Consider the following 23,815-nt stretch of genomic DNA (forward strand, 5'->3'; position numbering starts at 1 on the left):
TCTTCCCAGGAAATCAGGCAGAATAATTTAATTTGCAGAATGAGTCCTGTTACTTGGAGCTTAGTAACTTGTATGGAAACTTAATTGCTGAACTTATTTGTTATACATTAAATTAAGATTTATCAGTTCCAGTGCAGCTGTAGGCTTAAGTCAGGTGCGGTATACCCAACACAAGGTGGAGTAGTATCTTCCATGAAGGGGAGTAAGCTCATCATCAGATGAGTGTAATGGGCTGCAGATGCAGCACTACTGACCACAGATGTTTGACTCATTCACAAGTCCACTTCTCTCAGGATTGAAAAAAAAAAAACAATACATCATTGTAAGTCCCTATTAGTGCCAGTAAACATATAAAACTTTTCAGCTGCCAGAATTCGTAATATTGTATTACTATGATTTTATTGATATTTTCTATCAAAATTATAATTGCGTATTTAACAAAGGCCTAAACCTAGGCAAGAAACAAATATTCGAGATGAGGTCGTCGTTTGCAGTGTGGTTCAATTCTCAAACATTTCGCCGGGGAGCTTGGAATCTAGGTGCGCCTCCCGTCTGAAGACTGTGGCGTAGCTGGTTGATTAGGTGGAAAGCCTCCGTATTTTCTTGACCGTAGGCAAACATCTTCACCTGTTCTAGCATGTCCATGATGTTGGTCAAGTCGGTGCGAGGATTGCATCCTGTAGGCGCATTATTAATTGCAGCTGAGGGAACAGGACGCCCAGGAATATTTGGGGGTGGCGTCTCTAGTAATGGAATTTTTGGCAATATTGTTTGATAATTACTAGCCCATACAGCACGCACAGGGTTTTGTCTTTGGTAACTGGAGCTGGTGGTCGGAGCTGGTGGTCGAGTTGACTGATAAATAGGCGTGGTACTGGCCGGAGTAACCACCGGATTAGCGGGAAGGCACCAATACGAATTGGCTGGTCGCGGATCCACTGGATAGCGGGAGTTGATTACAGTAGAAGAGATAGGCCGGGAATATCCGCCGTTTAATACTGGTGTGGGCAGCAGACCAGAGGGTTGGGAAGTGGAAACTGGAGAAGCATTATAGGGAACAGTCGCCGGATAGCTGGATGATGTGGCTGCAGCGGGTGGTGGTGGGCTATTTACTTGATAGCTGTAGTTAAATGCTGGTGCAGCGTCCTTCGGAATATTCGGTGAACATGTAGACGCTGCCACTGATGTGGGATTATAGCCATCCACGGCTGTCCTTTTCGTCTGCCCGTGACTATTGCACTGTTTTCCTGACGGTTGCGGTGACAACCTTCGCTTTTCACCAGTTCTCAGTGCCTTGGAAGGATCAGACGGGCCAGCTGTCTTCAATAACTCATTGTCAGGTGCACGATCCACTTGCTCCTGCAAGAGGTCAGTGCGAACCCAAATCATGTTCTCTGGGATGGAAACCAGGTCACTACGAAATCGGTTCGCATTTATTGGGGATTGGGGAGGAACTTCTGGTGTTATACCCGTATTCGGGTTATTTTCTTTATGAGCCTCTTGGTCAGTTGAAAGTATGCCCTTCGGGAGCGGAATGTCCTTGGCTCCTACTTTCTTTGGTGATTCGATCAATATGTTTATATTTTTCTTCGCTTCTCCATGAATTTCAGAAGCCACTTCTGGGTGAGACTTACTTTGAACATTAATTTCTAAGCTTGCTAAGGAATCACAGGGTGAATCATCTTTCTCGATCAAAGCGACGGAATTTGATACATCTTTCTTGATATCACTTTGGTTAGGCTCCCCATCTGTTGGGGTTTTCGGTTTTCGATTCTTAATTATAAAAAATTCGCGGGTTTCTTCATTGATAGCCGCGAATTCTTGGTCAACCATTACTATGAGGTCGGATGATTTCTCCTTGAAGGAGATGTTATATGTGATACCATCTGTGACGTTTAGTTCTCTAAGTACATGGCCGCCTGATTCGCCACTTGTATTACTTGATATCTTTGGTCGTCTGACATACGTTTTCAAACAGTGCCGGGAGGCAAAAGATGCAGTTTGGTCTTGCTTCGATTTTTTGGGAGTCAGGAACTCTTTTATCGATGTCTGTTTATTGGCGTTAAGAGATGTGTTATCCTCCTCCCGGAGATTTCGCTTCCTCAAAGACGCTTCATCCAATTTTCCATCGAGGTGATCAGCATAGTCCTTCAGATTGACCTCGCCCAGCTCCTCGTCAAGGACCATAAGCGAGGAATTGAAGATAACTGATTCGGCGTCCAGGGTCTCCTTATCAAGAAAGCGAACAACTGATTTCTCATCTTCTTCATCGCTGCAAAGGTCCACAACTGATGGGTTAGCTAGAACTTTCCGTTTCGCTTGGTTCTTAGCTGGTAACTCGGATTGCTTTTCGTTGTCCTGCTGAGATTTCGCTTCAGGGCTCCCAATATCGTTCACCTCGTCCAGCCGTTTCAGCGATTTAGCTACCCTGCTCATCCGTTCCTCGAATGACTTCGCAGGTATCGACTTGCGCAGCTCATCCCGACATTCGCTATCCAAATAGTGACCGTTTGGGCCCTTCTTCACCTTCAGGTTGTTCCGATCAAAGCGAAGTAAGAGCTGCCAGGTCCTGCGATTGAATTGAATTGATGATTCGTGATGTGTAGAATGTTAACAAGTAATAGTGACTGCTACTCACTCTAAATTCTTGCCCAGTTCACTGCACCTTTGCATTATTGATAGTTTTTGGTAAATTAGGAGAGAATTGCAATTGCTGCATCACAGATATTGATATTATTATCTATTATCGTTTTGTAGCTTCGCCAGGAATGCAATGGGGATCCTAAGAAGTCTTACTGTGTTTTCAAGGTCCGTCTTTAGAAGTCTAAGTGGAATGTAGAATGTAGCTGAGTATAGAACATTGACATACCACTTACCACAGATCGCATAGTTTATGGCCTACGATGTTTACTCCTTCAAAATCGAAGGCGCAAATGCTTTTTAAGAAACAGCGCCTGCTCAGCACTTGACCGAATTCAGGTAACGCCTAAACTTATTTTATCCACTTTAACCAGATACGTTAGAAAAATAATATTAGAGGAGGAGAGATGTGTGCGTGACAATTATATGGTGGATTGTACACCCGATAGCTCGGGTAAACAAGAACCAAACATACCTAAAACTTAAAGAGACACATCTAAAATATAACGTAAAAATAAAATGCAAGGACATTTTAAAACCGAGTTCCATATATTGTAAATAATATTACAATAAATTATTACCACATTGGGTGTTCGTGTTCGCACAACAAAAGACTCATCTCTACATTTATTGCTTCGTTTGTCTGGAAGTCGATTTCCAACCCTGTTGCGTTTGGGCGGGAAATTTAAATGCGAGGATGAAATTTTTTGTACAAAGAGACATTTATATGCTGTTTTGTTGATATATTCAAACTGTATTCTTAATTGTACTTGTAGTTCTTTAGTTCTTAAATTCTAGTTCTATAGTTTGCAATGCCTCGTTCATCATATTATGGCCTGAGTGGTTTCGAACTTTCTTTAGAGCAGTATGCTTAGTTCTGTGTTTTCGAAATCTTCAATGAGATGCTCAATAAGTCGTAGAGTGACAAATGCAGGAATATCCAATGACGTAATAGTAGTAATCTTTGGTTTAGAAATGATTTGAGACGGTGCTCTGTTGTTCGCCGCGGTTTACTCGCAGGTTGCCCATGCATCCCTCAAACAGGATGTCTGCTATGGCCTTTCGTGCTAGAATCCGTTGCGTGGGGGACATTTCCTCGTACTGGATAGCCCAGGATCTGGCCAGTACTTCGGAGGACTCGCTGAGTTGCATGGGTGCAGTTCCTCGTTCGTTCTCTGGATCTGTTTGAATCGAGGAAGTGGGTTCCTTTGTTTCCAATGAATTTCCCAAACAATTTTCGTCTTTGACTTCACACTGCCCTTCTTCCGCCTCTATGATCTCCAATTTTGGACTGAGCAGGGAACCCTCCTCGGATTGCGGGGCAGTGGGTTCGGATTGGTAGTTGAAAGCGTTGTCATCCTTGATCGGCCAATCACAAACGCTTTCCGTGTTGAGATCTGGATTTTTCAAGGTGTATTTGTCCTAAGAGATACATTATTTATTTGTTGAAGAATCATTCAATCATTGAAAATTGCGTTCTTACATCCTTTTCCCTGCGAAAATCGGGCTTTTGTCTGCCGCCCCGACCTTTTCTGGTCCTGTGCTGGAAGGTCTCCTGGGTCAGGAGAAAGCCCATGTAGTCGTAGAACCAGAGCGTCGGCTTACAGAGGTCGGAGTGCAGCCCCAGCTCCTTCTGTTTGAGGATTCGCATCTGCTCCCGCCTGTAATTGGTGCGAAATATGTTGATGCGCCTGCCCACTTCTGAGCGCGTAGCGTTCGGCTGTATCTCCCGTAGTTTCCTCTCCAGCAACTCGTACGCCCGGTTCCGCAGCTCCTTGTTCCGGTAATTGAGGTGGTGGACGTCCCAAAGCTCCGGCATTCCCTGATAAAGAGCCAGAAACTCGCGCCAGAACTGCCGTTTGCCCGCACTAAACCGATCTGGCAGTGCAGCTGCCATCTTCCAGCAAGGCATTTAGAAAGACACATTTAATTGACATATTGGCATGTAAACATAAACATTTACCTTTTCTGTTGTCCAAGGCAATCAGCTGTTGTTGATTACAGTTGGCCAGAGTTGCCACTTCTAGCGTCTAGTGTTGGTAAACACTTTACATACTCCCACTGATTTCTGTAGTTGCTCTGGATCTGGATGTCCATATATGTATAAACTTATTCCCACTACCTGGCGACCGGCGTTATGCTCTCCTCAAGCGACAATCACAAACTGAATTGATGTAGAGCCGAAACGGACGGGTGTGTGTGCATGTGTCTCGATTGAGTGATTGATTAGCCGACTGACCCGATGGGCATGTGCATGTGTGCGTGTGGAAATGCGCAATAAATCATTTTATTCCCACATACAACTTTAAAACAAAAACGAAACAGAATCCGAAATTAGTTCGTTTTTTATTGTATTGGATTTAATTGTATGGAGTATTTACAAACAATGACTTACAGCTCCGCCGCAATTTAGATGCATGTGTGTGCGAGAGAGGAAAGCAGCACACATTCGGACTTCAACTAAGGGCAGACCTGCGCACTTGCCCGTTTTAGCCGCAATCAAGATTGTCGGCATAAGGAAATCAGCTAAATCTGATTTTATTTTTAACTCGCTCTCCAAAATTTCACACTGATCGGGGACATATTTAAAATACACTCTGAAGCAGGGAAATTCTCTCTTTAACAAGATTGAATTCAATGATTGACCTCGTTGTTCCGTTATTTTCATTTACGTGTGCTTTGTCTCTTTCTCTCTTCTGGTTCGCTTGTGTGTGTGTGTGAGTAGCGGTAGTGGGTGACCTCCCGCCCGGCGAAAAAAGAAGAAGAAGCTCAACTAAGGGCAGACATGCGCTCTTCGAAAAAAAAAGCAATCAGCGCGTATATTTAGCCGACTTTTTGTTCTGGCGTGAATGTGTGGAAACATGTAGCTGTAATAACATACGACGCAGGTCAAAATATTAGGGTTACAGTCGGGCACACTTATACCAGGAGTAAAAACCAGAGCATCAAGGCAGGAAATACGAAATGTAGATGAAATAGTCCCAAAAGAGCAATTGACAATTCACCTCGTAATAAATATCATTAGCTCATTCATTACAATACTTAAAACTACAGCAAATTTACTCATTAGAATCTTGTTTTGATTGTGTTTATTTGGTTCGAATACAAATTATGTTCACCTTAGACCTAATGATTGATTGCATCCGACCGATGTGCATCTTCTAGATGCATCAGTTTGCAAAGGTTACGCTCTTTGGCTGCAGCTATTCCTCCTCCTGTTCGTTCTCCTCCATGTAGCGCTCACCGTTTGGAGCATTCTACGGCACATTGTCATCCATTTCGCGCATCACTTCATCGGCTCGTGTGATCAGCCCAATCAGCCGGTAGTTCTCCTTGTACAGAGCGAACTCCTCGAGGAGCTTTAGGTACTTGCGTGCATCGGCGCAACTGATGACACTGGACCCACATTCTTGGCCGGATCCCCCATTGTTGTTATCATCTTGGGCGGACTCATGGCGACGTTTGCTGCCCTGGCGAGGATTCAGCGACTTTTCGACGGCCGCAGGCGAACTCACCTTTCGCTGCCGCATCTGCTCGATGTACTCCATCTCGTCCTCCACATTGGCCGCCAGAACCTCGGCCAGCGAGGTGACACTGGAGCGACCATTGTTCGCGTCTTCATCGAGATCCGCTGGATCTTGGTCCAGTTCCGATTCCAGCTCAGCCTCTGGCTCCACTTTTATGTGCACTGTAGGCGGAATTTCAAGATCCTTTTCCCTTTGTGCTCGGTCATTGTTCTCCTGGAGCTCCGCCTCCGGCTGCTTTGCCGAGAGCTCTTCCGGGTCCTTGGGCTCCACTTTGATTTCCTTTTCCTGCTTAATCTCTAGTTTGGGCGGCGGTACCACCGGTCCTTTGTCCTGCTGCTGTGGGGCAGGAATTTTGGTGATGCTCTGAGCGAGCGTGGCCAGTGGTATGATGGTCATGGTCATGGGCTGTCCGCCCGCTTGCGTCGGAACAATGGGTGTGGCCAGGAGAACTTTTTGAGAGGTGCCTGGCGGTGTGTTAGCTTGGAGGGGCAGTCTAACTAGAGGCGGCAAGGGCTTCAGAGCCCTGGCAAAATTCAGTTCGCTTAGTGAGGGCTTGACATCAGGCTCCTCCTCCAGATCATCCTCGCCGCTAACACCGCCACCGTCGACATCCACCTCGTCATCCTCGTCTTCTGCACAGCTGCGGGGATGGCTGCTCAGCGGGCTGCCCAAGCTGACCTCTTCTTCGCCCTCCTCGTCGTTCCGAGACCCACTTTCTGGCATGCTTTCCGACATGACGTCCTTGACGATGTCCTTGATCTGCACCGAGTAGCCCTGCGTGTAGCCTATCTTCAGCAGTTTGGTGTCGCTGTGTTGGATGTTGTAGGTGCGTCGGAACTTGTCGCACCACTCCTGGTGCGGAAAGAAATGTGCCAGATTCATGGAGCTCTTGAACTGCAGCGCCATCTTCTGGATGAGTCCGTCGGAGATGATGAAGTCCTTGTAGTACATCATGCGGCGTATCCAATCGTACACGGCCTTGCCCAACATCGAGACCCTGACGGTCTTCGTCTCCATGGTCTTGGCGTCCTGGCTCCTGCGAGTTCGCTGATCCCACGCGTTCAGAATCTCCGCGCGCTGCTGCACGATCCGCTTGATCTGATCTGGGCTGCAGTTAAACAGCCGGCCCACGTGCTTATAAACCGGCAGCCGATCGTATTCCCGCAGAGCAGCCACCTTTTCGTTGAGGGCCAGGACATTCTTGCGTTTGATGCGATTGTCGAAGGCCACCTTCTCGGCGGCCGGCAAGCTGGGGGTGTGCGTGCTACTGGGTGTGGGTGATGCAGTCGAAGTGGGTGCTGCTGGTGGAGCAGGCGCAGGCGCAGGAGCTGGTGTGAGAACCTCCGTGTCAGTGGCCTAGCGACGAAGGGAAAAAAGAGTGCTGTTATTACCGCGTTTTATTGTAACAGTTGAAATCGTGCAAAGTAATGCCACCATGAATGTAGGGATACAGTGCTCCCTCTGAACATTAAAAATGTCCTCAAAACAACATATGCTTTCGTTATTGCATATTTAGTTCTGTTAAGAAAAGCAACAGTTAAAAGAGGCGACATTTCATGGAATATAAATAAAATAAAACGCCTAGATCAAGTCATTTACACTCGTGTTCTTTGAGGAGTGATATGGGGTGGAAACACTTTGCGAGGCTTGACTGTGGCCACTTACCTTCGCCTTGTTGTTGTTGTCCTGCGTCTTGGAGGCCTCCTTGTGCTCCTTTTTCTCCCTCTCCCCGCGCTTCTCCACCCTCAGCTCCCTCTGCAACTTGCGTTTTTCCCGTATCCGCATTGTTTTTACTTTCCGTGCAATTTACACGGCAATTGCCGTTTGTTTTCGTCTTGTTTGCTTTTGTTGTTGCTGCTGCTGCGCCCACTCAATTTCGCCCGCCCCTTGCACCCTTTCTGCTCTCTCACTCACACTGCCGCCCGCCGGTGTGTGTGTGTCCGTGCGGCTGTGTGTGTGCGATGGCTACGATTATGCGCGTTGACTGTCAAATCGTTTCGTCATTGCTTTTCTCGCTTTTCTTTGGCCTTTTCATGTGCTTTGGCTCTATTCGCTTTTGTTTTCTCTTCCTAGGCACTTGATTTGTAAGCTGATTGTGATTTTCCAACTGGCCGTGCACTGCACCTTGCGTATTTTCCGATGTCCGTGCGAACTAGACGACGACCCATACAAAAATAGCTGCCGCGTTATCTCGCGCAGTTTTTCATTCTCTGCTCGCTCCCTCTCTCGCTCTCGCATGCGCAACGTGGGCAACTAGAACGGAAGGGAAGTCGGCGTGTGCCAGAGTGTGTGTGCGTGTGAGCAGCTGAGAGGGTGCAACTGCGCATGCGACAACTTTACTGTTACTCTCGCCATGTGGCAACTCTGCAGGCGATCGCTTTTTAAGTGGAGTGAGATTAAAGGGAACATTTGTTGTTTTCAGTTTAAGAATGAATTGATTTCACAGGATCTCAAATGTAACTATCAAGTTTTTGCGAATTATAATCAATATTTGATTTAAATTAATCAAAAGTAAGTCCACCACCAATTGTAGACAAAACAACCCCAATAATTTACACGAGTCCATACATTTCGAATATAATCTTTATTTTAAGCTTTTCTCCAGCTAATTCGTTTAGCCGAATTTGGTGAAGTGTCGCAGGATGTGCGACATGGCCGCGGGATTATCGGCAGGAACCATGTGACCAGCCCGGTTGACCCAAAACATGCTAAAGTTGCCATAGGTCTTCTCGTAACCCTCGAGAACTCGATCCACGGTGATTCCCACGCGCGGAGCAACCTGGTAAGAGGGCTTGGAGGACCATTCCATGGCCTCGATCCAGTTGACGGCACCCGGAGTGGCACAAATCAGGTCCAGTCCTCCGGAGAACACACCCACTTTTACGGTGGTGTTGCTCAGCAGTTCACCCACTAAAAGTGTCATAAGGCTATAATTTCAGGTAGCATGCAGACTGTTGACACATACCAATATCCACAGCTGGCTTCATGAAATCGCCCATCAGCTTGGTGAAGGTGGTGCCGCTCTGGGCGCCCCACTTCACTCCGGTGTTGATTCCGAGGGCCTCAGTCACGGGTCCAAGCATTAGATCCTCCAGCAACTTGTCACGGTCCTCATCCACGTCGAATTTCACGAGGGTGCGATACATGATCTCTGGATAAGTGGTTGGTGAGTATCAGCTCGATAAATTACGCAACGGATCTTACCCTCCGGGGTCATGGCAGCTCTGGACATCAACCTGTACTGATCACCCAGGGTTGGAGTCTCCACGTTATAGAAGTCCACTCCCTTGGACTCGCGCAGCACCACCGACTGGGTGGAGCTCCACTGCAAAGTGGCCAGTGTCCACTTCTCGCGGTCAACATAGTCCTTAGTCTTCAGCGCAGAAGCTTCAATCTTGTCATGCCCATCCTGATCGACGATTCCCAACTGCAGCAGGAAGGGAGCCCAAGAGAGCACAGAGTCGATGGGCGAGGTCCAGGGATCTCCCAAGGCCACCGAAACAAAGTTGCTCTCGATCTCTCCTCGCTGGATGGCGTACTCCAACTCCAAGGCGAACTCCGGGGCCATCTTTCCGCCGTAACTCTCGCAGAAGATGTGTAGCGGCACAGTCTTGAATTCCGGGTGGTCCGTGTAGAAGCCCTTCATCAGCTCAACGAGGTCCAGGGCGATCTGTTTGTTGTTGGTCGTGTAGTAGGAAGATCCATCCACGTAGCTGAAGCCACTGCCCACGGGGTTGTCGATGAACATCACGTTCATGTCCTTGACCCAAGTCCAGTCGCGGTAGCTGCCATCGAGCTTTAGAGGACCCAACTCCTCAAAGTTTCCGTATCCCGTTGAGGAGGCACCTGGACCTCCTTGAAGCCAAATGGCCAGAGGGCGCTCCGTGTAACTGGAGACATTGGCGGTGGTGTAGTACAGCCAGTAGAACATGTGGGCGCCAGTCCTGACATCCACAAATCCCCAATCCTGATCACCGGGTCCATAGCCCTTGCGTGCTGGTAATATATTGAATTATAGCTCATATATATTTTTGATTCTTCACTCTTTGTTTTAAGTCAATTTCACTATGCAGCACCTATTATGTACCATTCGATTAAATAGTTATTAACTCTTTGACTTTGTAATTTATGAGCGCATAAACGCACTTTCATGATAGCCCCTGATTTCTGGGGAACAATTCAGTAATCTGGCCTTTAAGTATATTAAACGGCTGCACGAGTAGCCACTTAGATAAGATTAATTGTTATAGATAGTTGATTGTATTGTCTTAATAAAGTCTTGCCATCTCATGGAAACAAACCGCATAGCGGTTGGTCACTGAATCTTTTTACAATGTTAATAAGATCTGTCCCAAATCGATTCATATGTATTTCAAACTACGGATATCAAATTAGGTAAACAAGTCTGTAACTGATAGTTCTATTGGCCTGTTCTACAAGTCGTAAATAACCGTTTGTTTTGGAACACTTTCTCGCTGATTAGCACCCCTCATTGGAATACAAATCACGCTTCTCACCGTCAACAGAACCCAAGCCGGCAATTCCCAGTAGGGCCAAAAGAGCGATGATAGCGCGTCCAGCCATGGTGCACCAGTTTCACTTCCAACTCCAAGAGACACCGATCGAGACACAACCGCACACTTGGCAGTTCCACCGCCAATTGATCGCTGGTTGCTTCCAAAAATCGAAGGTAAAATAGCAACGGCCAGCACCTGACACACCTGGAATTCGTAATCTGCGGGCAGGGGAACTGTGTTTGCAGAGTATTTATGGCCCTTCGCTGGACGGTGACGCGGCTTTTTGGTCAATCTGTGCTTGTCACTTGTCCGATTTGGCGAATCTTTGTGTCATATATTTAGATAGAGATAGAGCCTATGAAGCCCCAAAATCATCGCAAAGATTGCACTTTGCTATCTTGAGTGGGTTTTCCGAGGGCTTTTCCTATTATTTTTCGGTTTCACATGCAGTTCATCCTACGTGACATGCGTGAAAGATAACTAAGGTATCTTCTTAAATCATCAACATTCTTTGATTGATTCAGTAAAGATTCATAGAATCATATATGCATCAATTCCGGCCATTGCTTTTTAAAGACCAGACAAAAAAATATGATTACTTCCCCAGCTCCTATGAGCAAATAACCCATTACGACTTACATTATACTTTTAGTAAAACAATCCTCTATTTTTAGACACATATAGTATACAACTGGCTTGCATACTGAGTTTATTATAATTCAATTTTAATGAATTTACCCAAATGAAGTAAACTCTCGAAGTACATGACTCATAGCCGCAGGGTTGTCCGCCGGAGCCATGTGACCACTTCGGTTGATCCAGAACATGGTGAAGTTACCGCCCGTCTTTTGATAGCCTTCCAAGATGCGGTCCACCGTGATGGCGTTGCGTGGAGCAGCCAGGTACTCGTCCCTGCGGCTCCAGTCTAGCTTGGCTATCCAGTTGACGGTGCCCGGTGTGGCGCAAATCAAATCCAGGCCACCGGAGAATACGCCGACCTTCAGAGGAGTCTTCTCCAGCAATTCGTTCACTGTCATTCAATAGATTTCAGACCTTTTAGCGCCATCTTTCCACCGTAGCTTTCGCAGAATATATGCAGCGGCACCTCCTCGAACTCCGGGTGCAGGGTATAGAATCCCTTCATCAGCTCAACCAAGTCTAGAGCGATCTCCTTATTGGTGGCCGTGTAATAGGCCGTGTTGTCCACGTAGCTAAAACCACTGCCTACGGGGTTGTCTATGAAGAGGACATTCATGTCCTTCACCCAGGTCCAGCTGCGCCAATCTCCGTACAAATCGACGGGCCCAAGTTCTTCAAAGTTTCCATACCCCGTCGAAGAGGCACCAGGACCTCCTTGGAGCCAAATGGCTAATGGTCTTTCGGTATAGCTGGAAACATTGGCGGTGGTGTAGTACAGCCAGTAGAACATGTGGGCACCGGGACGCACATCTACGTAGCCCCAGTCCTGCTCCCCGGGCCCATATCCGGGTTTGCCTAGGATTTGCCATTTGTTCATTTAAAGATTACTACATTTCTATTCAGAGATAGCGCTTGATTTACGATTCTTACCGTGCGCCAAGGCGGCGAACAACGCCAGGAGTGCTACCAACCAAATCGACATTTTCAACTGGAAGTGATACTCAAGCGCACGGGCTTATTTAACGGGTACAGCACTATCAGCAGAACTTGACATCAGATAATAGTTTTTCAAAAATGATAACTTCTATCGATCTGGTTCTTTCAATCATTTAGAGGAGGAATTATAATCATATTTGAATTTGTGTATTCAGTTTTAACATGATGTTGAATATCTGCTTATGATAGGGTATGGCATTCCCCGTTAAAAATTTAGGTACAACTATTGTTAAAACGATAACATTCTGTATAAATAATCCCTTTTTCAAGACTGATTTACAATATAATATATTATTAATGGTTTCCCTTAAACTAAAACCAAATGTGGATCTCAACTGATAAGACCATTTGAATTCGATGAGATAATTCGAATTATCGGTCATCGATAGCGTTCAAATGGCTGGCAACTCTGCGATGTTGGTTGTTTTTGCACAAACAGCTGTTGTCGCACTGTTGTTGTCGCCTTTGTGTCTGCAGGTGCAAAATAATATCATAATTGGATTAATTTGGGATTAATCGAGCGATCACAGCCATGGCCACGATGCGCATACCCAAACAGAAGGTGATCCTTTGCGGCGACTACGGAGTGGGCAAGAGCTCCCTGTTCCGGCGCTTCGCCACCAACACCTTCGTCACGGATACGGACAGGAAATCCACGTTGGGATTGGACCACATCGATAGGGAATACAGTGTGAATGAAAAGCAGATCAAGGTGGGCTCGGGAACCTTAAATAGGCCGCGATGGCTGAGATTTGAATCCTTAAGCTCTTTGGCTTAATGTCTAGACGAAAGCCACAATTTTTCAGACTTGCAACTTATTGCATTGTAACACACTTATACACCGTCTTCTTTGGCAGCTCCAACTCTGGGACACCGGTGGCATGGAGCGTGTGGCCTCGGTCACATCCTCGTACTACAAGTTCGCCGAGGGAGTTATCCTGGTCTTTGCTTTGGACAACGCCGCCTCCTTCCACTCGCTGTCGCAGCACTTGCTGGACATTGTGACCTATGCAGAGAATGCCAAGATCTTCATCTGCGGCAATAAGAGCGATCTGGAGGGCAGGGAGCCGGAAGTCAGCGACGAGGAAGTGGAAGCCTTCTGCGAGCAGTGCCACTCACTGATCAGTGCCACGTACAAGACCTCCTGTCGCAGCGGCGCCGGTGTGGAGGAGATGTTCCGGGACATCTCCAGGCAACTGGTCCATGCCAATCGCTCTAAAATGGAACTGCAGGCACTGGAACACAAGAGCTTCCAGGTGGACACTTCGAGCAGCAGTGCGGCGACCAACGAGGAGGACGCCTCCTCCTGCGGCTGCTAGCAGTTGGGGAACATTGAGTTCGGCTAGGAAGCGTTATCCCCGCCAGGCTCAATGCTCATGCAGAGATGCATTTTTACTGTTTCCTTTATTTATTGATAGCTCTTGGCTATGTTATGATATTTAGATACATACATGCTCATTTCGAATTTTTACGAAAAATACGTCCCGAATGCGAACTCGAGTCATAGAGTAGTACGATTAGTTTCTATTAACCAGGCGCCAAACATTAACCACTTAAACTTTGTACACGTAAGCTAGGATGGCGGATACGCGAGGGATAGGTTAGAAATCTGCGGTAAGAATTAAAAAGTAATAGGAATTCCATCGATTAACAAGAAGGTCAAAATAATCTTAAAGGTAAAAGGACAACAAAATATATAGACAACGATAATTCCTCACTTGACCGCAGATAACTACACTAAGTTTCGACTCTTATTCACGTAATACCCCATCCTCTCGTATATAGATTAGTGCGTAACCTGCAGCTTTCTTCCACAGAATATCTCGAAAAAATAAAATATGCTAAACAATAAATAATCAACTCACGAAATTGGAATGTACAGGCTTCTATACCATTTGAATTGGGGCTAAGATCATTGGCTATTGGTTTGCTAGCTAAAATAACTACGACGAAACGGAGCTGCTGGAACTGGGTGCGAAGGTCAGGTAGAGACTGACGCCCACGGCCACCACAAAGCAGACACCCACTCCATACAAGACCACCTTCTCTCGCAGGGCTCTTAACATCATGGTATTCAGAGTGCGGGAAGCTCTTCCTAGCTCGGCGTTGGTTTCTCGAAGTCGAGCCCTGGCTCCCTGTAGAGTTTCCCTTTGGTGGTGCAGATCATTTAGGACCTGGGCGCCCACTTGCTCCGTCTCCAAGGCCACTCTGTACCCTTCGGTTAACCTGTTGCCCGTCCGTTCAATCCTTTCCGAGTTGTCCAAGAGGCGTTGGCGTTGATCTGTGCTTATGGACACATCCTCATAGCTGTCACCAAAGTCTAGAGTGGTAAATGTGTTAGCTTGGGAGCGCTGTTTGTCCTTGGTCATCCTGTACTCCGTCTGCAGGCGTTTCAGTTCCGCCTGGACAACCTGCAACTTTCCGTTGAAGCTGCTCCGCAGTCCGGGATTCAGCTCCCTCACCTCCAAACCCATCTGCTCCAGCAATTCCTGAGCCTCGGGCAAACTGGAGTCGATCTTGTTGCACAAATCATGACGCTCGCCTGGGGTAAATGGACAAATGGTAATCACCACAATGGACAATCCATGGACAATCATCGCACTCACTATTGTTGTTTTGCTGCTGCAGGCGTCCAATATGGGCCGTTATTTCTGCTATTAACGTGGCGTATTGCTGTTCGTATTGCTCCAGAAGCGACATTTGTGCGGCTTTTATTCTTCCTTATTCAGTTGCGTATGGTATTTGTTTCGTTTTAGTTCGCGAAAATTACAGATTGATCGGAGAAAAGAAGTAAACATTGACCAAGTGTGACCGAGTCATGAGTTGAATAGTAATATTGCAATCCGTAAATACTGTGGTCACTCTGATTTTAAGTCAGCGTTGCCATACTCATGTAAAAAAAACTGCCAACATCAAGGACTACGGCTTTCTCTTAAGAGTTCAGATATTTTAAAACCATCTTCCGTATTAAATACGTAAAGAAAACACAAACGTATATAATATTTTATAAATTCCATTTTATTGTACTTAGAGTAATTAATAAATTAAATAATTAGGTTCAGCTTTATGCGAGTGGAGATTCTTTGTTAACCCAAAAAACTGTTTTGGCGGTAGTACGATTCAATAATACTACTTGATACATATGTACACTGTTCATCACATTTGTGTTTTGTGCTGTCCTAGTCCGCGATTAGGATACTCTTAACCCTCGACCAGTGTGGCCTTGTCCCCCTTTCGGAGCACCAGTTCCAATTGGGACAGCAAGCCAATAGCCCGAAAGTTCTCCTTGAAGAGCACGAAGTCCTCCAGCGGTTTTAGGTACTCCAAGGCCTGGTGGTAGCTATCCAACTCCTTCAGCATGCATAAAGCCTTCTTATCCTCGGAGTCTGGGGTTGTGTGTCCATTAGTTTGGCTGCCGGAGGAGCTGGATCCATTGGGGATCTTTTTCGGCGAGGCGGGAGCAGAGGCGGGTTTGGTGGACGCAGCTCGAGCTGGTGCAGGTGAGTCCTTTCCCTTGGAGGAGAGGGCAGGCGTGGATTTGCCACTTGCGCCGCCTCCCTTGGGGGCGTTCTCCTTGCTGCTGGCACTGTCTCTTCCCCCGCTATTATTGTTGTTCTGCTCATTGGGACTGGAACTTCGACTGTGCTTGCTGGTTAAGGTTGATTCTGCTAGTGGATATGGTGGTGAGGTCACCGCTGAGTTAATCTCTTGCACTTCGTCGTCATCGGGTGACTCCATTTTGGGTCTCTTGGCCAACTGAACGGGCTGGAAGGGACTGGCCCGCTGTGGAGGAACATTTGGCGGCAATTGGGGCTGAAAGGGTTCCCTTTGAGGTGGCATAGTGGGTGGAAACTGCTGCATCTGCTGCTGCTGCTGGAGTTGCTGTTGCATTTGCTGCTGATGCCGCTCGAAATAAAAGTCGTTGAAGCTGGCGAACCCGGGGTGCGGAGTAGGATGTCCGGGATGTCCTGGAAACGGGGGCCATGGGTGGCCCATTTGATGCTGCTGCTGTTGCATATGTTGCTGCTGGAGGGCAAAGTGCTGCTGTTGCTCCTGATAGCTCTGCTCCTTTACATCCATACTGTCATCATCTTCTTCGTATTCTCCGTACTGCTGCATGTAGGTCATGTACTGCTCGGGCATCTCCTCCAGTTTGGCCACTCTTTCAGCGCTCGCGGGCGGAAAGAGATGGGCTAGGTCCTGTACGATGTCCGGGATCCACAGGGAGGATCCTAGTGGCTTCAACTGGTTGCTGGCTAGTTTTTGGGCAAAGCCTTGAAGATGAGTCTCTCGGAAACGGTTTAACCAGCGGTTGTCTGCTATAAAGGATGTGCTCCCTATAACCTGTCGGGCATTCTCCGCCTTGTCCTTGATCATTCCGTGGGTAATGCTACCTCGCAGCTGGGGATTGATATTGGCCCTTACTAGCCATTCGTATACCACTGCATTGATGTAGGCGCACTTTCGGCTCCTCTCGATCTCCTCCACCATGGCCTGCTGCTCAACGGCCTCCAGGTTGGAGGGAACCTCCAAGCGCAGGGTGGGCAGCGCATTCGACTGCAGTCGCCTGCCGCCCAGGACACTGGGGTCAAAGTGCAGGGCACACACCACCGGCTTCTTGAAGGGCACAATTCGCCTTAGGGAGGCGTGGCACGCCTCCTTCCACAGCTTGTGGAAGGGGTTCTCCGGCCGGGGAAACGCAAAGAACTGCATACTCGGGTGCTGACGCGAATTGGACAGGCATCCGATGATGCAGCACCGCCGGATGGTCGGCATCTCGAATTGCTGTTGGCCCCGAATCTTAAATGCTGGAGTGCTGGCGTTGCTCACGCTTCGCCAGGCCACGAAATGTAAATGAAATTAAAACAAATCCACTGGAATCTGCAAGAGAGTGTTTGCACACATTAGTAAGCTGGCTATTTAACTTCAATTTAAGTATCTGCGATTTTTTGTGTTTCTTCTTGGCCGCGTTTTCAATTTACCACCAAAGTTAAGGAGGTGTGGCAAGGCCTGGGCTAGGGCATGAGGTCCTTTGACCCTTTTCCATGTCGCACTTTGCAACAAGTGTCTGCATTTGAATTATCTTGGTGCAATTGAGCCCACGATTTCCATATTGCAATGCAATTGGAGTTTTGTATTTACATATTTCAATTTTAAACGTATACGAGTTTGGCAAACAACAATAGATTAATGTGCTGATCCCCATGATTAACACGAGTAAATTCCCCGATTGAGATCGTGTTTTCCCAGAAAACAGATATTTACAACAAACCAATGAAGGACAACTAAACAAATGTAAAATGAATTCATCGAACAAGCTAGTGTCTATCTCTTGGGACTTACAGCAGATGACATGAGTCATCGAAATAATGGCAAGCTAATAATACATAACCATAAAAAAGTATATCACAGTATATAGGAACAACCTCGAAACCTCTATAGAGCATCTGCCAATGGGAAGACCACTCTAGAGAATTTAAAGATACAGAGACAAAACCAAAAGATAAAGATACATATACACACACTTACAAAAACTATACAAGTTATAATTGTAGGCGCTGCATACGCCTTCGGAAATCAATAAAGTCCCCGAAAAACCAGAACCAAAGCCATACCGCTAGAAAACCATATCGGAGCAAACACACACCCACTTGTGACTTGTATTTCGTATCGCTCAGATACACACCGCTGGAGATTCACAGAGATGCCTTCCTAATTCGAACGACTTTTGGTCGCGCCCCTTTTCGTACGCCCAAAGAGTAGCGAAGTAGATATAGACCAGTGCACCTCGGCTGAGTCACAAAACGGAACCCACCTGCCTGACTCAGAGCCGGTCTTTGGATTAACACAGAACCTGGGAGATCGAGATGACTTAATCTAACAAGCATGTCCGATTAATTTCTTGGATTTAAGGCCGTATCTTGGTTTAAAGCCATATTTTTGAGTAAGTTAATAAGTTAAGTAAGTTAAATATAAAGGTAAAGAAGGCACGGATGGCATTGATTAAATTAATTGTGATATCTAAGAAATAGGGCTGGTTAATCCCAGGATCAACATAGATTTGCTAATAATAAAATACAATCAATTGTGGCTCCCATTAGAGAAGTGAGTGCGAGAGATTTCCTGCGAATTTAACAGATACGAATGGCTCAGTCCCAAGGGATGGATTCGACATTACGTCTGGTGGTTACCACGCATCCAAGCGCTGCCCAAGTTGTTGACATGGATTTACGGAATCGAACCTAATCTCTCGGCCAGCTTAGGGGTTGCTCACTGTTCCATAGCTCTATCAGGCAGATTCCAACTCGATTCCCGTCCCTGTGTCGTGCCTCGGGCAGCTGTTCGCTCTGCTCGAGCAAAGTTTTTGTGCCGGAAACTTCTTGGCAGCAGCGCTGCCAGCGTCAAAGTTTCACTGCCCGAGAAATCCAAACTCAGTCGAACCGAAGGAACCCAAACCTAAGAACCCTTCCACTTCTCCATCTTGAAGATATATCTTATGCTCGCACCTTGACACACACACACAACGCGACTGCGCTTCGTCTATGTCTTGGCCCTGTGTATGTGCGTATCTGTGTGTATATCCGCACGCACACCACGACGCAGTCGAGTGCACTACACCATCAATTCCAATTCAAATCTCCCTGACTGACTCGCTTTATAAATGGTTTTATATTTCCTTTTATGTCGCTCTCTATGGCCCAGGCTGTGGCTATGGCTATGGCTATTGCCATGGGTATGGCTATGGCTCAGACTCTGAGTATGGCTATATATCCACAGCAGCGGCCAAGGCAATAGCGGTGGGTTTCGAAAAATGAAAATCTTGATTACAATTACTGTACATTATATACATAATTTTTTGATCTTATATATATTGAGTAGAGCATGTCAAAATATGCCCTTTTGCCGCTACTATATTTGTGGCGGGGCCTGTGCATATATACAGAGCATCGAATGCGGACGTTAGACGTGGATGTAGCTCCAAGTACGAGTATCTCGACATCTCAGCTCGCTCAGTTCAGTTCGCCCGTTCAGTTCTTGCCTTTCTTTCCCTTATATCGATTGGCACTTTATCTTAATCGCCTCGAGAGTTGTCCCTCGCCAGTCCCCGGGGGGATTCCCCGTGCCGGTCCTCCTGCACCTTCTCCCAGCCTGCAGATTCCGATTCGGACGCCCCCTCTCCTCCCACAGATTCGCCCTAATGGCTGCCTATGTCGATTGGGCTGCCTTAGCTCCTGGGTTCTTCTTCGTGAAATTTCGTGCAGCGTCATTATCATCGGAGCCATCAAGATGATGCTCCATTCCGGGTCTGGGCCTGGGCCTGGGCCTGAGTCTGAGTCTGAGTCTGAGCCCCAATCCCAATTGCAGTTTCAGTTCCCAAAACGAACCCAGGTTCCCTTTGTTGGCCACATATCTTTTGTATCTCGGTATCGCAGTATCTCCAGCCATTGTTCGCCTAGGAAGTTTGGTTTTCGGTTCGGTTTTTTGGCTCGGTTGGTTCGTTTAGACGTTCTACCTACATGCCATGCCTTCTTTCTGCCTCGCGCCCTTTCGTCCATGCTCTAGAGCAAAGTATACTCTATATATAAAAGTAAGTATTTCCCCGTCCCGAATTCCGCCGCACTGGGGATTAAGCTGGTAGTTTTGGGTTTCACTCGGTTCGGTTCACGATGTCAGGTAATTTTGCGATTGGTTTTCGTCTTTCTTGGGCTTCGGCTTGGCATGAGTTAACTTATTTATCTTATATCTCAAGGTGGTTTGGTTTGGTCGGACCTTTTTGGGCTGCTTTAGGTTTAGCAGCAGCGCATAAATGGATGGGATGTTATATGGCATGCCATGATTCGAATTTCGGATTTCTGTGGTGTGTCTGTGTTTGTGAGTTCCTACAGATTTGAGGGGGAAGATATACTCATGGGAATAAAGAAACAGACTATGTCTATGCTGGCCACATATTCGCTGTTTGTTTGTATCTCGATTTTATGTCTATGAGGTCATTTAAGTGAGATATGGATGGCAAATAGCTGGCAGTATAATACAATAGATTGTAGTTGAATTTAAGTGAAAGGGATTGGCTTTGCTGTTATAACACAATTAATATTTGTATATTGTGTAGGTGGTGGTTTATTCGAAAAATAATGTTCTAAATCTTGAAATGTAGCTTTTAGTAGGTGGTTTACTATTGTAGTAATGTCCATTCCATCTTAAGCACACCGTTTATCCGACTAAGCATTTATTATACACAGGACTACTGCTAATTCAATAAAATAGCTTTCAACGAGCAGCTTTACTTATTAGTCATGCCCCATTTAAGCCAAGAGCACCCACTTCCGACCACCAGCACGCCCACTCCGATTGCCAATTGTCCTTGGCCGATTCAAGGACTCTCTCCCGAGAAGCACGTTTATTCAATTGGCGCCAAATCAGCGGGCAATGTACTCTTATCACACCCACGCAAAAAGCAGCGAAAACAAAAAGGCAAATGCAAAATGAAAACCAAAACAAACCCCACTGACGCCGCGCCGTCTAAGGAACTCAAATAAAAACAAAAGCGGGTTTTTTTCAAAGGCACGCTCACAACAAACTCAAACGCACATGCAAATGCGGCTTTTTTAATTGCGAACACACCAAAACAATAACAAAGAGGCGTTGGCAGCGACGCGACTGAATCTCAGGACCCCGTTTGTTTACACCACCCAAACAAGCACACATCGCAGTTACTTAAATCATGAATATCACTCATCCGCACAGTGGACTCCACTCACATCCAGTGTCTCCGTGTAACGCAAATGCGTTCAGATATATCCACAAATCAGTGTCTATAAATCCAGGCCTCTATGGTATGGTATCTATGGTATTTCGAACCACTCGGGAACTCGGCGCAAAATCTGCGGACGCGATGCGTGAACCGCCGCCAACGAACGTTCAACACAGAGTGTACGAAACTGAAACTAGCGACAACATCATCGCTACAGCTACAGCCAACAGCCACGACTCGACGAACGACCCCGACCGACTCGTTTTTCCCATCTATAGGAAATATTTAATCCCAAACAAGCCATGCCAAACCAAAAACCTAAGGCGCTGCCAGCGAAGCGGCAGAGGCAGAGGCAGCGCAGCAACAGCGGCCGAAGAAGCAAAGAAACGGCGGCAAGGACGGCTCGATGCCAAGAACCCCTCGAGCTGAGATGCCAACAGTGTTGTGGTGCTAGCTGAATCCTCTAAGGCAAATTAAATGTTCGTCATTATGCCGCAATAGGGATGCTCTTGTTGCTTCTTCCGACGTACGCCTAATAGTATTAAATACACCATTTCTGTTGTCCGCGACTATGCGTGTCCGCTCAATAGAGAGATCTGTATTATTGTTTGTACTAATACTCAATTTATGCCACAATGTAATCTTACAGTAATCATACATGTTTTCCTTGGTAGCATACTTAGCATACTTTCTGAAAACCTTTCCCCATAGGATTTTGTACCTGGCTTGTAATGGATTGCCACAAAATAGCCAGACAATCAGCTCTGCTCCGCAAGGGGCGCCGCAGTCGACGCTGGCGTTGGCGCAAGACGTGAAAAACAAACAGGCAGAGCGACAACAACAAAAGTAGCAAATACCAGGCGACTGAACGTGGAATCGCCAGACTGAACGGGGGTGGCGTCAGTTGTTGGGCGTCTAGTCCGTCCGCCGTCGGCGATATATGCCCGAAGACCCGAACTGTGAATCCAGCCCGAACCCAACGGCCGAACCTGTATCCGAATCGGAATCTCAATCCGAAGCCCAACCTGTCATCTCGTCCTACCTTTGGGGTGCGTTTACGGCTTCAGTCTGGGGCGCTTGTACTGTATATAGCTCTCTGATGGGTTTTTCGGGTTTTCGGGCTTACGTAGAGCTCGCCATGGAAACTGCCTCCCTGTTACCCAAACTCGTCCATCTCGCCGTGTTCGTGTGTATCTGTATCTCTTTTGAGGTGAATGAGTGGTTTCGGTTATGGGTCTGACGAAACTCGCTTGGAATTCCGGTATCTATATGCCTGGGGCAGATATATCTATCGTTGGGATGTATGGCCGCACACAAACGATGGTAATTATACCTATATTTGGGTACTATTATCGACTTTTTCGATTCTACAATATTCGGAGTTAGGGCAAATATTAAGGTGGACCCAAACACTTTTGTGATCGATCTTCTTGATCGCTTTCGGAAAAATGTTCTTCAGTAACTTAATCCCTAAGTTATGAATAACTAGACCAAGATTTTCATTCTCTATCTATGGGATCCACGTATCTCGGGCTAGGGATCTCTCAACCAAGGCCATATTTTGGTCCACTCGAATTGTGGGTCTTGTAAGATTTAGTTTTTGTTTGGCATCGGGCCAATTTAAACAAGTTTTCCTATGGATACTCCATATAAGCGAGTAGTGATGCTGAGCTGCTTGGTTTGAAGTCGGAATCGGGTTCTTGGGACATTCGCATTATAGGCATTGGAGACACACATCCGCAACTGTGATATGTATATAAAAGTTTAGGCGAACGTATTGAAAATCCATTCCTGGCCAAAACACACACACACAAATCTCAGAGATGCTGGGAAGCCGAGATGCCGTGGCCATGTGTATCTGTATCTTGTACATATACTCGTAGCTGTAACTTGAAGTATCGCTGCCCGGTTTGGCAGGTGATTGGGTTTGAGATTGGGACTAAATAGCTTGGGCGTCGGCAGCGACGTCGGCAGAGCTGAAACCATTTTGACGAAAGCGTTTGATGGATTCGAGTTAATACAATTCGAAGATATAAATGGATAACGCTCAGTTTGGGTTCGTATTTTTCGGTCGGTTCCCTTCCATCTCGATGCGATTTTGTTTCGGTGGTGGGAAATCGCACACATAGCATATATCCGGCTAGTATATATTAGGTGTGTGTACAATGTACATATATAAGGAAAAGTATTGGAAAAGGTATAAAACCACAGCATCAACCTCTGCGGCGGGTGGTGCCTAATGGGTGGGTTCTGGGTGGCCTGCCGCTTGGGGACTCCGGGTTTTCGCTTCCTCGGATGCTCTTGACGATGCTTGACGATGACTCGACTCTATTATAGTATATTCCAGCAGCTATCCGCTGCTGACCAGCCAAGGAAACTTTTCTACAAATGCTTTTTTGCAGTGGAGGCGAGGGGGGTGGTGCCGCTGGCAGTCGCAGGGGGTAAAAGCCCTTGGCAACCTTTACACAACGAGCTGGAGCATCGAAGAAAATGACCTTTCCTTTTGCCATTTCATGACTCCGAATTCGAGTCCGAAGTGATTGCGATGAGCCAGGAACCCTACAAGCACACACCCTCGAGCTCACACATTTTGAATGGCACAGCGATGTATAAGAATTCGAACATCTATAAATCGCAGGAGGAATGTTCTTTAACTAGAGGGACATTGGATTTAATAGTCTTTTAAGTTAAGGATCCGTTTGGCTCCTTGAAGTATTCATTTTATATGCAAATTGATAGAGTTA

At 46.6% G+C, this 23,815-nt stretch overlaps 8 protein-coding genes across 9 annotated transcripts; 1 reads left to right on the plus strand and 7 right to left on the minus strand.

Annotated features, from left to right (window-relative positions):
- Nucleotides 1-368: 368 nt before the first annotated feature.
- LOC6610205 (proteoglycan 4) lies at nt 369-3,045 on the minus strand. The gene is made up of 3 exons (XM_032719093.1): nt 2,877-3,045; nt 2,639-2,824; nt 369-2,569 (listed from the first exon to the last, which is right to left on the minus strand). The coding sequence occupies exons 2-3, from the start codon at nt 2,671-2,673 to the stop codon at nt 508-510; spliced, it is 2,097 nt and encodes a 698-aa protein (XP_032574984.1). The 5' UTR covers nt 2,674-2,824; nt 2,877-3,045; the 3' UTR covers nt 369-507.
- A 323-nt stretch (nt 3,046-3,368) lies between these two features.
- LOC6610206 lies at nt 3,369-4,943 on the minus strand. Its single transcript, XM_002034777.2, has 3 exons — nt 4,604-4,943; nt 4,124-4,537; nt 3,369-4,062 (listed from the first exon to the last, which is right to left on the minus strand). Exons 2-3 carry the CDS (start codon nt 4,535-4,537, stop codon nt 3,610-3,612), a joined length of 867 nt encoding a protein of 288 aa, XP_002034813.1. The 5' UTR covers nt 4,604-4,943; the 3' UTR covers nt 3,369-3,609.
- Nucleotides 4,944-5,712: 769 nt separating this feature from the next.
- On the minus strand, nt 5,713-8,343 carry LOC6610207. The gene is made up of 2 exons (XM_002034778.2): nt 7,833-8,343; nt 5,713-7,523 (listed from the first exon to the last, which is right to left on the minus strand). The coding sequence occupies exons 1-2, from the start codon at nt 7,950-7,952 to the stop codon at nt 5,898-5,900; spliced, it is 1,746 nt and encodes a 581-aa protein (XP_002034814.1). The 5' UTR covers nt 7,953-8,343; the 3' UTR covers nt 5,713-5,897.
- A 389-nt stretch (nt 8,344-8,732) lies between these two features.
- LOC6610208 (retinoid-inducible serine carboxypeptidase) lies at nt 8,733-10,891 on the minus strand. The gene is made up of 4 exons (XM_002034779.2): nt 10,685-10,891; nt 9,372-10,163; nt 9,133-9,318; nt 8,733-9,077 (listed from the first exon to the last, which is right to left on the minus strand). The coding sequence occupies exons 1-4, from the start codon at nt 10,749-10,751 to the stop codon at nt 8,782-8,784; spliced, it is 1,341 nt and encodes a 446-aa protein (XP_002034815.1). The 5' UTR covers nt 10,752-10,891; the 3' UTR covers nt 8,733-8,781.
- A 458-nt stretch (nt 10,892-11,349) lies between these two features.
- LOC6610209 (retinoid-inducible serine carboxypeptidase) lies at nt 11,350-12,335 on the minus strand. Its single transcript, XM_032718745.1, is given in 3 exon segments — nt 11,350-11,718; nt 11,721-12,178; nt 12,254-12,335. Coding segments are annotated over 3 exon segments (810 nt in total). The 5' UTR covers nt 12,306-12,335; the 3' UTR covers nt 11,350-11,418.
- Nucleotides 12,336-12,744: 409 nt separating this feature from the next.
- LOC6610210 (ras-like GTP-binding protein YPT1) lies at nt 12,745-14,188 on the plus strand. The gene is made up of 2 exons (XM_002034781.2): nt 12,745-13,031; nt 13,177-14,188. The coding sequence occupies exons 1-2, from the start codon at nt 12,852-12,854 to the stop codon at nt 13,636-13,638; spliced, it is 642 nt and encodes a 213-aa protein (XP_002034817.1). The 5' UTR covers nt 12,745-12,851; the 3' UTR covers nt 13,639-14,188.
- Nucleotides 13,705-15,140, minus strand: LOC6610211 (vesicle transport through interaction with t-SNAREs homolog 1A). Its single transcript, XM_002034782.2, has 2 exons — nt 14,926-15,140; nt 13,705-14,861 (listed from the first exon to the last, which is right to left on the minus strand). Exons 1-2 carry the CDS (start codon nt 15,017-15,019, stop codon nt 14,263-14,265), a joined length of 693 nt encoding a protein of 230 aa, XP_002034818.1. The 5' UTR covers nt 15,020-15,140; the 3' UTR covers nt 13,705-14,262.
- Nucleotides 15,141-15,337: 197 nt separating this feature from the next.
- Nucleotides 15,338-21,322, minus strand: LOC6610212 (DNA N6-methyl adenine demethylase). Of its 2 annotated transcripts, none has more exons than XM_002034783.2 (2): nt 21,079-21,322; nt 15,338-17,200 (listed from the first exon to the last, which is right to left on the minus strand). In XM_002034783.2, exon 2 carries the CDS (start codon nt 17,093-17,095, stop codon nt 15,521-15,523), a length of 1,575 nt encoding a protein of 524 aa, XP_002034819.1. In that variant the 5' UTR covers nt 17,096-17,200; nt 21,079-21,322; the 3' UTR covers nt 15,338-15,520. The 2 variants fall into 2 exon arrangements, with proteins under 2 accessions (XP_002034819.1, XP_032575094.1); XM_032719203.1 differs by having other exon boundaries at nt 21,063-21,322.
- Between the last annotated feature and the right edge of the window lie 2,493 nt (nt 21,323-23,815).

Source organism: Drosophila sechellia, chromosome 3L, assembly GCF_004382195.2.
Source record: "Drosophila sechellia strain sech25 chromosome 3L, ASM438219v1, whole genome shotgun sequence".
Classification (NCBI taxonomy): Eukaryota; Metazoa; Arthropoda; class Insecta; order Diptera; family Drosophilidae; genus Drosophila; species Drosophila sechellia.